The 15,379-nt window shown below is 37.7% G+C and overlaps 1 protein-coding gene across 1 annotated transcript; it reads right to left on the reverse strand.

Annotated features, from left to right (window-relative positions):
* Nucleotides 1-3,595: 3,595 nt before the first annotated feature.
* Nucleotides 3,596-8,339, reverse strand: LOC133734569 (glucose-6-phosphate/phosphate translocator 1, chloroplastic-like). The gene is made up of 5 exons (XM_062162192.1): nucleotides 7,294-8,339; nucleotides 6,603-6,828; nucleotides 5,894-6,116; nucleotides 4,938-5,151; nucleotides 3,596-3,956 (listed from the first exon to the last, which is right to left on the reverse strand). Exons 1-5 carry the CDS (start codon nucleotides 7,792-7,794, stop codon nucleotides 3,945-3,947), a joined length of 1,176 nt encoding a protein of 391 aa, XP_062018176.1. The 5' UTR covers nucleotides 7,795-8,339; the 3' UTR covers nucleotides 3,596-3,944.
* Between the last annotated feature and the right edge of the window lie 7,040 nt (nucleotides 8,340-15,379).

Here is a 15,379-nt window from a genome sequence, read left to right on the forward strand (position 1 = left end):
ATTTTGTTTCCCTTCGTTCCTACTGATGAACAGTTGGCGGATATTCTTACAAAGGCCCTCTCGAGAAAAGCTTTTTATGACTCACTTGACAAGTTGGGCATCCGTGATCTGTATGCACCAACTTGAGGGGGAGTGTTGGATTGACAAAGGTGGCCTACATCCCTAAATGCTGGAGTAAAGTGATCGACATCCCTGGAATCCTGGCTTAAATCATGCCGGTATATTAGAAATATTCTTTTGTAATAATAGTGCTCTTGTAATAGGGCTTGTGTATATATATGCTCTGTTTATGGAGAAGTATGAGTATAATAGAAAGTCACCTTCAATTTGATAACTATTACATGGAAAAATATTTAATTTAGGCCTAAATTATGTGCATATATTTGTAGCGGGTGGTGGGTCTTTGATAGATAATAGGTCCTCTAATGGTAGAGATCAAAGATCCTTCTTTAAATAAGAGCCTCTTGGCTATTGCTTTGTAATTAGATTGGCAAAACCATGTTGGTTTCTGGGGGATGATGGTGACTTATTGGCCATACAGATAATACAATGATGTTGCAAGAATCAATTGGATTCCAAGTTGTGGTTATCGTTCTTCTCAGTGATACCATCATTGATCAAAGTAATAAATAATGGCAAATGGGGTTGCCTATACATCGCACCAGAACATTTTATATAGCAAGACTTCTCTCAGAAAGATCGACATTAGAAACAAATACTAAATACCTTCTGGCAATTGTATGAGGATTCATCATTTCAACCCATCCAATAACAAAGAAAAAAACAATTGGATCAACAACTGATATTTCAATTCAAACACTGACACCCACATCGAAACCGATCGATCAAATGGCAACAAACAAATCAAATAAAGCACTATGTTTATATTCACAGTACTTCATTTCACAACATATAAACAAATTGAGAGTGCAATACCTTCAATAGCATCCCTGGGGTCTTTAGCCCAGCTCAATACTCTTCCAGAATCCTCCCTTTCCAGGTCTCTTACCTGTATACTTCGAACTGAAATTGCCACAAAATTCATAAGAATACAAATCATAAATAAATTGAATACAACAAAATCTTGATAATAAAATGAAATTGTAGCAGACAAAATTACCTCAAGAATACTTTCAGAAAAGCTTTCTCACAACTGTTAGTGAGAACTAAACCCCTGTGCAGAGGATTAGGTAAGCAATTACATGGCTAAAATCCTTCAGCTTCTGATTTTAACAGAGAATTAGATCATGTATAAAGGAGTTATGTTACAGAAAGATAAGAAACATAACCACAACATCTATTGTAGGCGGTAGATAATGGAGTAAATCATACCCTTGAGGGAAATGGTAGAGCCTTTGCGTGGCTTTAAATCACCTAATCCCACATTCTTCATAGTTCATACATACATCTAGCAAATGCTCAGCTGAGTGAAACCTGGACAAAAAAAAAAGAAATCAACATTAACCAAAACACAATTTCCTAATCCTAATAAGCACAAAATTACCCAAAATCAGCATAAGTAACCTTAAAATTGCTTTTACCAGAAATTCAAACTCATCAAATTAACCATACCTAGAATTAAGCTTACACCTAGACTCGTCAACATGCAACACCACCTCTTTCCCTTTCTCAAACTTCAATTCCCATTCCTCACGGGAATTCTGAACCTAACCCTAGTGCAAAACCCTACCAAAAAAAAAAAAAAAAAGGGTGATTAATATACCAGACACCTTTACCACGACTGAAAAATCAAATGGAATTCGATTACTCACTGCACCGTCTCTGGAGTGAAGTTTTTATATGGACATTGTACATAGGCCGAATATTTATTTTGATAGAAAAAAAATCCAAAACAAAACAAAACAAAAAAACATAACGAATCTCTACCCCCGGCCTCTCTCTCTCTCAAGTCTCAACTACCAAAACAAATGGATGGATGCGGCCGTGGCAACCAAAGAACTGGGCACATGGCGCGAAAGGCAACACAACACAACACTCAGGGCAATCGAGTAAAAGTCCGGACAGAATGCAGGGGCAAAATCAGAATGACACTGTAGCCGCTATCGAATAACAACGCACAATTGACATAAAAAACTAAGGGCAAAAGCGTCACTTCAACAGCGCTTAGTAAATTGCTATTTATGTGCAATGGTTTCAAACTTTCAATCCAACTTATTTTGAAGAATTCGCATCTAATCAGATTATATGTGATCTTTTGATTGTGGTCCAAAATGCGCAATTGGGGTTTCAATGTTTGGTAAGACAATGATTTCTCATTTGTCAGGTCACATGTTCGAGTCCCATCAAAGGCGGAGATGGGTGAGGTTAAAAAAAAAAAAAAAAAATTTATAATTGGATTCAAGGAAATCTAATTGAAGAGATGCGACAAAGTGTTCGGATCATTGTGCAAATCTAGTCCAAATAAGTGTTCAAAGCCAATCGGACACAATCTAGTTATTTAAATTAGATCGTGTGAATATAATATACCTCTATGAAATAACTCCTTAACAAAAGCACTAAATGTTAAATATAAAGGGGAATCAAGTTCACGCTCCTTATTTTACAATCCACACTCCATGTTCCTTTTTTAATATCTTTTTTTTTTTTTTTGATTGGACGACAGTAGTAACCACACACACACCCTCATGCAGTGTATCCCAGCGTATCCGGACTAATCACTGCACCGCAGACGCACGAACCTTAGTGTTTAATCAACCTAGGTCCCTCAAATCTGCTGGCCACGGGGTGGAGCTGGGATTCAAACGCTAGACCTGGGGGTTCCAGACTAGGCAGCTCGACCAACACACCACACCACGTGGTTTCCTTTTTTAACATCTTAACATCATATGTTTTACAATTCACACTACAAAAAGACAAAACTAAATATACTAAAAAAGAAACATGGAGTATGAATTGTGAAATGGGGAATGTGAATTTCATTTCTTAATATAAAATTCATATGTAAAAATACAAAATATCATCGTGTGATTGTCCTCCAAAGTAACAAAAGAATTAAATTTGTTAATATTTTGCGGACGACTGATTCATAGGCAAATTTTATTCCTCATAACAAAAAAAAAAAATTTGTTTATCTACGTTAGCAATGGTTGTTCCTCATTTGTTTAATAATTTTCATCGAAAATGTTGTTCTTCATCATAAAGTTAATTATCTAATAAGTTTGTATAATTACTTTCGGACGCAAGTTTTGCCGACAACAATTGTTCCGCATCATTGTCTAATTACATTTTACCAAGAACAGTTTCGTTGGCATTGAGGAACTCTTACATTTGCCTCAGTAAAGATTAGATTTTTAAATACCCTTTCCCAATGGGATTTTCGTCAGCAACACGCTAATGTTTTTGATACCGGGGTCTTTGGAAAATTTATAGTAAAATTTCAGTTTCCCTACAAACCAAAAATGCAAAGGAAAAAGATATTTTCCTAAATTTCAAATGAAAAATTGCCACTGAAGGCGACATGCACCAAGAAGGTCCCAGCTCTAATGTCTTATTAGCTAAAGCATATCCACTAAATCAATTGGATATGCTGTAATCATAATTAGATTCTAAACAAGAGCCGTAAACAAACAACATATGCGATTAAGCCAAGGGCCCACATTGTCATTTATGCTTCTCAAAGCAACAGATACACACTGTTGCAGATATTAATCCTTGCTTATTGAAATATCTCTCTTCAGTCTCCATGAATTTAAACAAAAAAAAAGAGCAAAAAATAGTGCCTACTTTCCTTGTATAACACTAGTGCCGTTTCAACCATTATTAGTATCTACAATTACACGCTCTTGGTTTATTCATATAACCAAAAATCCGGTAACCATGGAGTTTCACAGCACCTCTTCTTCCCGTCTCTTTCTACACCAGAAGTCTCCCTTCCCGTCGTTTATGATACACGATATACGTAAGTCTTCCCCAGCACAGGCTCCTCACAGCTTTGCCTGAAGAAAAGCAAAATATATTTAGGGATAAACCAAACATATTCCATATTATCATATGGTCAACAAGTATATTAATGCTGAAACAAACATTAGTAGTTAAAGTACAATTTGGTAGGCTACGGTGGTCCAAGCATAGCATCTCATGACAGCGGTTCACCTAACATTAAACAGATCCACTGCTAATTGGTAGCAAAACATGATATTCCTAGGTATCTATATTGAACACGTCTACCCATAGTTGCTCCATTTCTGAGCCGAGGCTCTACCTAACACTTAACCAACGAATGTCTGTGCAATAAAAGGGAAGGGAAGGCAGATTATTTGTTATAGAATTTTTGGAGATGTAATTGTAAAGTGGAGTCGAACTTATAAAGAATATAGCAGATGTAAGTTTACAATGTCATACTAATATAAACCCGTGATACATCCCTCACCCCACAAAATATCACCAAACTTTCTGTTGGAATCTATCACATACAAACAAAAGGCATGAACTGTATAGAAACAAATAATGTTCGTCTGTATTTACAAACAAAAGGTATGAAACATATAACACCAAATAAACTTTGTCTACATATACAGACTAGTCAAATTGCATCGAAGAAACTGTTATAATATGAAAACAATAGTTTATCCACATCCTAACTCAAACTTCGAGGACATCGGAAACCAAACCGACAAAACTCATTTACATCAAGAGATTCTGGGTTCCACATTGCAGACCCTTTAACAAAATTGGGCTAAATGTGCAGGCAAGTATTAATTCCAAACACCATATCATAATTTCAAAGGCATGCAACAAGAGCTCCTAGTAGCGGAAAAAAGTCCATATGCAATTGATCCATATTATAATACTTTTCAAATAGTGGTAATCCAAGAAATTTGTCAGCAATGTCTAAGCATTTCAAGTCAGAGGGGAAAAAAAAGCCATAAATAAATAACGAACAATCAGCTCAATTCATAAAGAGAAAATGGGCTTACCTGGGAATACAAGAAGGTTCCGAAAATTGCAATAGCAGCTCCAAGAGCATTGACAGGCTGGACAGGTGTGTGGAATATGATGATGGAGGATACTATGACAGAAATACGTTTCATGGTGTTCCCTATGCTAAATGTCAAAGGAGAGATCTCATCTAGCGACATGTATGACACCTGGTTGTATAGATGATAGAAGACACTCTGGGCTGCCATCCACCTATTGTTCATAACCAACAGCAGCTCATAAGTATTAGAAGGCAGGTATAAATAAATAAATAAACAAAGGTATCATAGCCTTAAACAAGAACAAACACGAAGAATTTTTCTGCTAGTGATTCTAGGTCTAAAACAACAGTTACAATGCATGGTCTTGAACCAACATTTCATGATATTTCAAACTCTGTGCGGGAAATAAAGAAAACGGAACCATAAAATCATAGCTGCAAGAGACATTTCAAACAAACAAAGAGAAACTATAGGTCATGTAATGAACTCCTCCAATTCCATTACAAGACCAAAAAAAATAAAGAACCCTGCATCATAATCATGAGCAACAAACCTTCAGCAGAAAAAAAAAAAAAAAGGATAACAGGATCATTTCTCAATAAGGTAAAAAATTTACTACTTTGGTTGCATGTATAAAGCTCTAATCAGTAACAACATGCACATAATTAGATTAACTTCTAACACAATACATTCCAACCAAGACATGCCTTGCCCCTTTCATCATCTGCATTCTACTAGGGGGTCCAAGATATCTCTAGAAGAGAGTACCTATTAAGTGAAAATTCAAAGGATCAAACAAACCCTACACTCCTAGACCATTCAGACGAGAGTTATGGCGTGCAGATTGCTTGTTCTTGCCAGAAGACATTACTTATTATGTGTTTACAATGTGCCCTGAAAAAAATAAAAGATATATACAGAACAACAACAAATGACAGTTGACGTGAAATTACCATATCAAGTTGGGACCAATTTGCGCCATGGCTGTTTCAAATCCAGCTGCCCACATCTTGGGTCCCTCCACCGCAATTGCAAATGGTGTGAGAATTATGAGAGACATAATAGATAGACAAGCATAATAATTCATTCCGCTAACAGACTTCCCCTTCATGCCCTTCTTTGAAAATATGTTTCGGAAGACAAATGCCAAGTTTGATATCATGGCCCCCATGAATCCTGAAACACACAGAAAATCACAAAATTTAAGATTCTATTTACCTAATAATAGCAAAATAAAAAACATAATCTTTGAATCACAGGATAACATGCTATAATTACGCTAAAAATCATTATAATGGAAATAGTAATTAAGCAGACCAAAAAAAATGCAACTGGCTAAAGCTCGCTCTGGTCTTTGGAAAAAACTGGACCAACAAAGAAGCTGGCTATGGCATCTAAGTTCAGATAAAATAACAAGGTGAAAGGTGCAGTATGAAGAATGAAAATCTCCATCAGAAAATGCAAGTTTAATTGTAATACAAAATATGCACGCAAGTATTTAGCTGATGCAACAGTAGCAGCTAACTTAACTTTATTCTGGAGAAGTCCCAACAACAGAAATTTTTTATATTGTTTTCTTTTTCAACAAGAAGTCACAAGTCGAGAAATCAATAATTTAACAATTTAAAAATTCTGCTTTCAGTAGGGAGAAAGTTTGGTTACCAATCATGTTGAAATTCAGCTCTGTCAAGGCAGCAAGACCACAACCACCAATGATTGGAAGAAGGGAGAGGTAGACCGAAGTAGGGAAGGACTCGCCCAGCAGGAACCTCGAAACCAATACACTAAAAGCAGGCTCTCCACTCTTGATGATATGGGTGAAAGAAACTGCAACCTTAGACATACTAACAGTTGCAGCTACATGTCCAATTGTATGTGCCACAGCAACCTGCAGCGAAATCAACGAACACTACAATCAAAATCCATAACCGACCAGAAAAATAGAGATTTCAATCCAATGGTCGTAAAACACCAAAATCTCCAAATCATTGCTTGGCTAGCATAAAAAGTTCAAACCTCTGTCAACAATTGAGATATCTAAAACAAAGGCAACAACTAAACTCAGTCAAATCATTTTCCTTAGCTTGTTTTCATTTCACTTACATTTTCAATATCAGAACTTTCATTTAATTTATTTTCCTTTGATTTCTCAGCATCCAAACAAAATGGTTATTTTCACAACCAAAGACCTTCAAAAATCCTCACTCACTTTCAAAAAACAAAACAAAATCTAAAAACCATAAAGCAGAACAAGTTAAAACCCTCACTTTCTCAGCAAACTCCATCCATCATTCACACAAAACCAAAAACAATTCAAAAGGATCCAGCCAAACAAAACCCAATTCAAACTTACAGGAAACAGAGCCTTCCAAAAATCCATATCAGTCTTGGGCGCCTCAGCAATCCTGGTAGCCCAAGACACCAACATGATCAAAGACCCGCATGCCAAAGACAGAGTGGAGGTCAACCAAGGAAACGGGTACGCATTCAACACCTTCTTATTGTAAATATTGAACACCACATTCAGAGCCCACCACATAGCAAAATACACACCGATCTTCAACTTCTTGGCCGCCTCCGATCGAGTGTCCACCTTTGGAAGCTCGATCGGCTCTGACTGATCTGCCTCGTAAGCCTGACATTTGATCAAACTCGTTCGAGCCTTGAGTGATCCAAAGGTCTCTATACTAGAGACGTGCAGAGGCTTCTGTACCGAAAGCACCGACCTTTGAAAGCTCTTCAAAGGCAGAGACGGCAAATGCAAAGATCCTTGCACCGACGGCCGAGCTTTTGGCCGGAGAAAAACATCACAGCCATTTGTGATCGCCGGGGATTGTTTCACAGAGCAGATCATGGTGCAGCAAAAAGGTTGATTCTTTGGTGAAAATTCAAGTTGGGTTTTCTGTGAAGTACACAAAAAACCCAGTACAGAAAAAACCCAGATATGATCAACCGGTCAGAGTTGGTATTCTGGGGGAGAAAAGATGAAACCAAATACTATTACGGCTGCTGAAAAAGAGTGAAAGAGAAGACAAAGTAGAAATTGGGTTTGACCTGAAAAAGGCTAGAGTAACTGAAAATCCAGAATATATAGTAAAAGATCAAAGGGTATTGATTAAAATAGAGAAAAGAATGAAAGGGGGTTCGATTTCAGATCGCTGATCGGAGTAGGTCTGGTAGAAGTAGAACAGAGTACATCTAATATATGAGCCAGGGAAAGGGAAAATGGGTTTTTTATTTTTAATATAGTTTGCCGCTTGGGATTGGTGGAGAGGGGGCTGGGCTTTGAAATCTACAACAAACTACAATGAGGGTTTGCTCTGAAATCTCAGTCCAGAGAAATATGTATTGGCAAAGAGTCATGTGAGTGTGCGCATCTTTTGCATTAAAGTATTCATCAACTTTTCTATACTTTGACAGGAGTTGACAGGGAGGTGCCTAAAAAGCTAACACCTCTTCGGTTCTGTTTCTAAATGTTGTACGTTGTAGTCTAGTGCGGTTAGGTGTACTTTGCCACACCGTTCCTGTCATTTTCCAATTCTCCATTAACAAGGATAGTTGTGGAGAAAGATCACAAATATGAATGGGATCAAAATTCATTCCAACCCAAATTCTTGGGCAAGTCTTCAACTATTTTGTTACTATTTGAGTTTCATGTGTTTCTTTCTTGAATTTAATGTGATTTTTTTTTAAATAAGAATCAGTACGATTCCGTTATAATCTTGATTAATAAAATTATAAAAAAATATGATAAGAGAATTGTCCAAGCTTTTGTAAAGAATTTAGCGACTGTATTTATTTTAAATTTTTAAGAATCTACAAGATTTTTTTTTGTATTTAACAGTTCATAAGTATTCAATTGAGATTTTTAAAAATTCTTTAAAATCTTGTTGTATTCAATTATGATTTAAAGTTATCCATTCAAATCTTTTTACTATTCTTTTTTTTTTTTTTTTGAAAGGATCTTTTCACTATTCAAAAGTATGCAAATTTGTAAGAATTTCATTAAATGCTAGATTGTGGAGAATATTTTTTTTTTGAGATAAAGATGAAATTGTATTAATGATTTATACGATTACAATCGTACTGTAGGGCATCCAAAACACACTCTGGAGCTTGAGCAAACCATTCCATATGAATGTCAGAATCAAAACCAAATCCTGCTAGTCTATGAGCAACATGATTAGCAGTCCTATAAGTATGACGAACAACTATAGAAAGCAAATCACCTAACAAATCTTTAATTTCTTCAACAATGATTCCCAAAGTAGAGAAGTCATGATCCTTTGCTATCACAGCCTTCATAGCCTCTAAACAATCACTCATTAGAGCAACATTAGACACACCAAGTGCCTAAATAAGCTCCAACCCAGATTAATAGCAAGAAGCTCAGCATGGTAAGCAGAGAACACATTAGGCACTCTATAAGCAAAGCCTGCAATGAACTCACCTTTCTCATTATGCAGAACACCTCCAATGCCTCCATGTTATAGTGAAGAAACATAAGCACCATCAACATTCAAGCACAACAAGCCACTCATGGGAGGGGACCAATATACTCTAGCTTTCGTCCTCCTATCGGTTACCAAAGTCATACCCCTATTAGCCTGAAGGAACACTCTTCATACCAAGCCATAGTACAAGCAACAATTGTAGAAGCATTTTTAGCATTATCATTCCACAATTTATCATTCCTATTCTTGCAAATACCCCATAAAAACATCAACAGCTTAGAAAGATTTTCACATGAAAGAGTAGATGCTTGTTCAAGTAACCATTCCTTAAAAATAAAAGAATGAGTAATAGGAACCTGAATAGAAAAAGGAGGAGCAATAAGGATTTCCTGCGCAGTAGGGCAGCCACATAACACATGTCCAACACTCTCAAACTGGTGATGGCAAAGCAGACAACCCATATCACTAGTATAACCCTTCTTGCTCAAACTATCCCTAGTTGGTAACACATTATGACAAGCTCGCCAAATACATATAGAGACCTTCCCAGGTATCTTAGCTTTCCAAAGTGACTTCCAAAGAACACTGAAAGGATCACCAAGAGAAGCGGAAGCAAAGACATCCCCCATCACCACATCCCGAGCTACATAGTAGGAAGTTTTAATAGAAAACTTACCTTTCTTCCCAAGTTTCCATCTCAAACGATCTCTTCTATTTCTATAACTGAGAGGAACACACAAGATAGCATCAACAACTTCTTGAGAAAATAGACGTTGCAGAATATCAACCCTCCAACTTTTGGTATCCGCATCTTATCAAGGAAGAGACTAACTCAATGTTACAAGCAGCTGGTTTACAAAGTTGATGATGAGAACATTTGGAATCCACTAATCACTCCAAACATTAATAGATGAACCATTACCAACCTGCCAAAATAATCTAGCTTGAAGGACAGTTCTAGCTTCCATAATGCTTCTCCATGCATACAAAGGGGAATCCCCCATATCCGCATCCAAAAAAGAACCATCCGAAAAATACCTAGCCTTGAGCAAACGAGACAACAAGGAATTAGGATTAGTGATTAACCTCCATCCCTATTTTGCAAGCAGAGATAAATTATGAGCATGCAGATTCTTGAAACCTAAGCCTCCTTCACTTTTAGACAGGCACACCCTATCCCATGATCGCCAGTGAATTTTGCGATTAGAATCTGAACCTCCCCAAAAGAATTGAGCACAAAGTTGGTGGAGATCATCACAAAGACCTTTAGGAAGCATATAACAACTCATGACATAAGTTGGGATAACTTGAGCCACTGCCAGAATCTCCTTCCCAGCAAAACTCAGGATTTTTGTGCGCCAACTGATCAGTTTCTTAGTTAATATTTCCTTAAGGTAAGAAAAAATTGCCACTTTTGATTTTCCCACATGAAGGGGAAGCCCTAGATACCTGCCATGGTCCTCAACACACTGCACCCCCAAAATAGAAGCTAAATTAGCTTTAGTATTAGGATTTACATTCTTGTTGAAGACAACACTGCTCTTCTGTAGATTAATCCTTTGGCCAGAAGCACGCTCATAAACATTCAGAATAGACTTGAAGGTAGTGCATTCCACCATAGAGGCTTCTCCAAATAGAAAACTGTCATCGGCAAATAATAAATGATGAATAGTTGGGGCTCGAGGACTCATCTTCAGCCCCTTCAGTGAACCCTGAGATACTGCATGAGAAATAAGGGAAGAGAGACCTTCAACACACAAAATGAATAAATATGGAGAAAGAGGGTCCCCCTGCCTGATGCCTCTGGATGGAGTAATATAACCTGTAGGTTTCCCATGCAGCAGAATAGAATAACGCACTGTTCTAATGGAACAAATAACAGTATCAATCCACTTTTGTGCAAAACTCATTTTAGATAAAGGACTAAATTTAGTTTACTCCCTTGAGGTTTGAGGGTAACATCATGTTGGTCCCTGTGGTTTCAATTTAATCAGTAACACCCCTGCACTTTCAAATTTCATCAATCGTGTCCAATTTGAATTCATCCGTCCAAATTGGACGTTAATTGCTTATGTGGATGTTCAATCTCCCACGCTCGGGCCCACTTGAGGGGCTAAATTACGCTTGTAACCCTTAAATCTATTTAAGAAAATTTCAAAAAAGAAAAAGCAAATGAAAATACCAACAAAAAAAAATTAGAATAATAATGCGGCAAAAGATGGAAGCTGCGCTTTGATTCAATGATAACGGGAGCTAGTTGCCTAGTTTGCTTTCCAAATTCCAACCATTACTTGAAGGATAAAAGAGTAAACCCAAAATCAAATTCCAACAAATTGAAACAAAAGTTGCAATTGCAATTATCTCTTTTCGATTGCCTAGCCATGTCAGATCAATAAAATTTAGACTTTGCACCATAAATCCTTCAACATAACCTCTATCAATTTTGCAGATCAAAACATAAACACATAAACACAAAGAGCAAATCTATGAGCCTATGAACCCAGCTTGAGGACTGCTCTTCTTCTTCTTAAAATTATGAGCTCAAGGCCATACCTGGAAAGGACATTTGCAGCCAGTTAACCCAGTTCGATTCAGAAAGGTGAAGATGCCATTGCTCGAATCTGGGTATTTATTATTTTCACATATCTCTAAAATCTAAGTTCAAAGTCTCATGCTTTTGTGCTTCTGGTGAATTGGGAATTGCCTGAATTGATTTGCATTGATGCCCCTAACAAAGTGATTAGAACAATTTCCAAATTCTAATGAATGTTTGATTTCTCTTTATTATGTGTGGAGGGCAGAGGCGTGGATGGTGGAGGAGGAGAAGTCAAAGAAGAGAGAGAGGGAAACGTGGGTGGTGAGTGGGTGAGTCGAATCGGTAAACGAGTGAGGGTCGACTGGAACCATCGGAAAATCAAAGTTTTTTTGTTTTTTTTTTTTGAATAATCGGAAAATCAAAGTTATGGACTTAGGGTTTTGTAGAGATTGAAGGCAAAGTGATTTTGGGCGAGGACGAATTCTGGGTTTCTTTTTTTTGGGGTGTATGATGTGGAATATGAGGCCATCCCCTCCACCACCTCTTCAGATCCTATAGTTTGATATGGGGTGTACCACTTTTTTTTTGGTCTAAAAAAGGTTTTATTGATCGGATGTTCTGAAACCTGAGTACCACTTTTGCTTTTTTCTTCTTAATCATAATAAATAGAATTTTTCTTATCCAGAAAACAAATAAATAGAATTATGAAAGAAATTTTTTTTTTGATTTAATTGACAATTTTAGCCCTTATTGAGGGCCCCATTAGGTTCCACGTCAGCCATTAACGTCCAATTTGGACGGAGGAATTCAAATTGGACACGGTTAATGAAATTTGAGAGTGCAGGGGTGTTATTGATTAAATTGAAATCACATGGACTAACATGATGTTACCCCCAAACCTCAGGGGGGGTAAACTGAATTTAGTTCTTAGATAAAATAGAGATCAAGAAAGTCCACTCCAATCTGTCGTATGCATTGCTTATATCTAACTTAAGGGAGAAGAATCCCTCATTCTGATGTCGGAGCTTATGCATAAAATGAGCAACTTCAGATGCAACAAGAGTGTTATCAGATATCAAACGACTAGAAACAAAGGCATTTTGAAGAGGAGAGATAATAGAAGGCAATAAAACTTTCAATCTGTTAGCAAGCACCTTAGAAGCAATTTTATACACCACATTGCAAAGGGCTATAGGCCTGAAATCAGCTGCAACTTTAGGCTCTTTAATTTTAGGAATAAGAGTCAAATGAGTAAAATTGCTCTCAGAATCCAGAAGACCTGTGTTTAAGAAAGTCCTCACAGCTAAACACACATCATATTGAACAATTGCCCAATGCTTTTGGAAAAAAGCAAGAGACATACCGTCAAGTCCAGGTGATTTTGATGGATGCATCTGGATTAAAACCTTCTTGATTTCCTCATCTGAATATGGAGCTAATAGAGAAGAATTCATATCATTATCAATACATGGATGAATATGTTCAAGAACTAATACCAGAGCTGCAGGATCAAAACCCTTAGAATGAAAAATATTTTCATAGTAATCAATAAAAACTGAAAGCCACTTATGCAGGATCAGTTTGCCATTGTCCTTCCAAATCAGTGATACCTACCACCTTATTGCGACTGCGCCTGTTAGACGCTTTCCTGTGGAAAAAGGCTGAATTACGATCCCTTTCTTTCAACCATAGCACCCTTGAGCTCTGACGCCAATAAGCTTCATCCAAAGATAAAAGTTAATTATATCCAAACTGGAGAGTTTTCTGCTGCTCAAAATGAACAGGATCATAAAGGAGTTTCATCAACATATCCATCTTAGATTGCAAGAGATGCATCTCGGTTTTTCTCTGCCGAAATGTTCCTGCATCCCATTCCATCAATAGCCTGCCAGTTGAACCAATTTTGAATCCAACTTGCTTCATAGGTTCACCTACAGAGGGAATGGACCATCCCTTCTGAATAACAGCAGCGCAATCGCCATGTTGCATCAACATATTCTCAAACCTAAAGTGCCTGAGCCTTGGCACTTTGACAACTGGTGCATCAACTATCTCCACCACAATGGGGTTGTGATCTGACATGTTTGGAGATAGTGTGACAACCCTAGAGTACGGGTACATAGCATGCCAATCTTGCGTGCAACAACCACGGTCCAAACGTTCCTTGGTGAACCGATTAAACCATGTGAACTGAGAACCCACAAACCCCATGTCTTCCAGATTACAATCAGTTGAGGCTTCCCTGAACCGTGTCATCATCGCAGCATTCCATGGTGGACCACCGGATTTATCAGCTGCACACAAAATCTCATTAAAGTCGCCGGTTATTAACCATGGTAGATTCACTTGTGCTGCCAGAGTACGAAGCAAGTCCCAAGTGTGAACCCTATCACCATGCCTTGAAGATCCATAGATGCCTGTGAATCGCCAAACTCCAACGACACCAGGAATCCCTATCTCAGCATCAATGTGATGTGCGGAGTAGGTACGAAGACTCACCTTCAACTCTGAAGACCAGAATAAAGCCAAACCTAGTGAGCCATCCCTTTTGGGAAAGCAAATACAGCCAGAGAAACCCATTTCAACTCGCAGGTCCTCTATAAGTATTGGTTCGACAAGGGTTTCCGAGACAAACACCAAGCTAGGGTTGACATGACAAACCTGAGCAACCAAAGCACTCTGCACTTCTATATTAACCAGTACTCGACAATTCCAGTTGAGGACTTTGAATGGCAGCATCACAGCAGGGAGAAGAAAAACAGTGAGTAGACGCCGACCATCGCGGTGCCTATGTAGGAGCAAAAGCACCGTAACGCCCTAAGGATGATGCACAGTGGATTAGATGCAGACTGATCGTTTGGTGCACGGACAGCAGAAGACGCCGGTATAGGGCTGCGACCACCGGTGATCGGAGCCGCAGATATCCATGGGCGGAGGCCCGACTTAGGGTTTTGCTGGAGATTTCTCGGGCGCATGAGGCGCGTTGCAATTTTTTTAGATTGTGGAGAATAACATAATGTTGTTTATACATATTAAAAGTTTAAAACTCAAAAACAATCTAACTACTTCTCAAAAGATTTTGAAGGACTCTTTCTTGCTCAAAGAATGAAGAGGCTTATTATGACTACTATCCTCAATAGATGACGCTCATACAATTTGTTCTAGATCCATTTTCCCACTATCCTCCTATTTTTTGTTTTGTTTTTTTTGTTTTTTTTGTTTTTTTTTTTTAGTTTGAGTAAATGAAAGATTTCATTAATACTCTGAGGCTAGAATGGCACATTACACAGCTTCTATACAATGGCGAATTCATGTACCATTACACTTAAAACATCCAACGCTCATTTATTCAAGGAGCCTAGCAAACTAAAAACTTATCCTACAAAAAGGTAACTTTGCAAGAAAGCGTCTTTTGCCAATGCGCTCAATTGCGGTGCACCAGAAGCTTT

This window comes from Rosa rugosa, chromosome 2, assembly GCF_958449725.1.
Source record: "Rosa rugosa chromosome 2, drRosRugo1.1, whole genome shotgun sequence".
NCBI classification, from domain to species: domain Eukaryota; kingdom Viridiplantae; phylum Streptophyta; class Magnoliopsida; order Rosales; family Rosaceae; genus Rosa; species Rosa rugosa.

Excerpts from the sequence above, each read along its gene's own strand:
- LOC133734569 (XM_062162192.1), bottom strand. The coding sequence starts at position 7,794 with ATGATCTGCTCTGTGAAACAATCCCCGGCGATCACAAATGGCTGTGAT. Across the intron at positions 6,117-6,602 it reads GCTGAATTTCAACATGATTG|GATTCATGGGGGCCATGATA; the intron begins GTAACCAAACTT and ends TGTGTGTTTCAG. Across the intron at positions 5,152-5,893 it reads ATTGGTCCCAACTTGATATG|GTGGATGGCAGCCCAGAGTG; the intron begins GTAATTTCACGT and ends TATGAACAATAG.